Raw genomic sequence first — 1,454 nt, forward strand, 5'->3', positions numbered from 1 at the left:
ACGAGAAACAGAAGCGGAGAAAGGCAGTACTGAAAAACACGTCCCGTCAGATCACTTCAGAGAGATGCATCAACATCACCTGTAAACAAGAAAACCAACTTCACCTCTCTCTCACTCTGAAACAACCGTTACGTCTTCCCTTTTTCCCGCTAAAAAAAAAAAATCATCACTCTTACCTCAACACCTTTTTCAGAGAAGCTATCCCCGCGTGTCCCACAAATAACACCAGACACTAACACAAGCGTCACGAGCATCCTGGCACCCATAGTCTCTCTCATCCTCACCACAACCAGTCTCCGTAACAACTGCACGCGCGACCCATCGTAACCCGTATTTATAAGCAGCGGCGTCTCAGGCCTGCGGGGGTGGGGGTGAGGTGCCACTACGCCTTGCCTTGCATGGAAGTCTGTCATTTAACTCTCGACTAGACCTGAAATGCTGTGTCATATAGCTGAATATGGCTATATATATATATTTCCTGCACACTATAAAGTCCGTTTTATGTTTTCCCACGCTCCGAGTGACGAGAAAACCCGTTCACTGCATCATAATGATTTCACAATTCAAACCCGCGATATTTTACATCTCGGAAAAAAAAAAAAATCATACCGGGGAATTAAACTCAACTTCACTAAAAACCCATTCCCTCCCCAAATTCACTTAGTCAACGTAAACAATCACACGGACAAATTAAGGGAAAACGGGCTAACGACATGTAAACAAAAGAGATCAGAGAACCACTTGGCACGTAAAGCATTTTGTGGGAGGACTGCAAGCTACAAGGAGATGAATGAGAGAGAGCAAACGTACGCGAGTCATTGAGTGTCAGGTGGGCCGGAATGGCGTAGGAGGAGAAGCGTGGGAAGGGGAATATAAGAAGGATGATAAAGGAGGAATAATGAAAGAAGCGTGGTAAAAGGGAGGAAGAGAAGAATGAGAGGAAGTATGAATATAGGGTGTTAAAGGAGGAACAGTGAAGGAAGGGTGTTAAACGAAAAGAATTGATGGAAAGGTGATAAAGGAGAGAAAGAAAGAGAGAGAGAGAAAAAAGAAAACGGGAGAAGGAAGGGTGATAGAGGAGGGAGAAAAGGATGGGAGGAGTGAAGAAAGGGGATAAAGAATGAAAAGGAGACAAGGAATGAAGGAAAGGTGGTAAAGGAGGGAGAGAAGGATGGGAGGAGGAATGAAGGAAGGCTGATAAAGGAGGGAGCGAAGGATGAAGGAAGATATAATGGTGAAGAGTGTGAATGATAAAGTCAGAATGAAAAACGAAATAAATAAGGAGAGAAAGGTGGAAGGGAGAAATAGAAGGAGAGAGAACTGGGTGTTTCGTAGAGGCAGAGTGGAAGAAGGGCGAGAAAGAGGGGGGAGAAGAAAGAAATGGAGAAATATAGAGATAAAATGAAGGAAAGAGGACATAGAGAGATAAAATGAAAGAAGGGAGAATAGGAGAT

General features: G+C 43.9%; 1 protein-coding gene across 1 annotated transcript in view; it reads right to left on the reverse strand.

Moving 5' to 3' along the window:
• Positions 1-428, reverse strand: part of LOC119581705 (angiotensin-converting enzyme-like) — a gene marked incomplete in the record, with an annotated part of 37,897 nt that extends 37,469 nt beyond the window's left edge. Inside the window, 1 exon segment of the mRNA XM_037929830.1 lies at positions 177-428. Within this exon segment, the coding sequence (XP_037785758.1) occupies positions 177-413 (237 nt within the window).
• Positions 429-1,454: the final 1,026 nt, after the last annotated feature.

Source organism: Penaeus monodon, chromosome 15 (assembly GCF_015228065.2).
Source record: "Penaeus monodon isolate SGIC_2016 chromosome 15, NSTDA_Pmon_1, whole genome shotgun sequence".
NCBI classification, from domain to species: Eukaryota; Metazoa; Arthropoda; class Malacostraca; order Decapoda; family Penaeidae; genus Penaeus; species Penaeus monodon.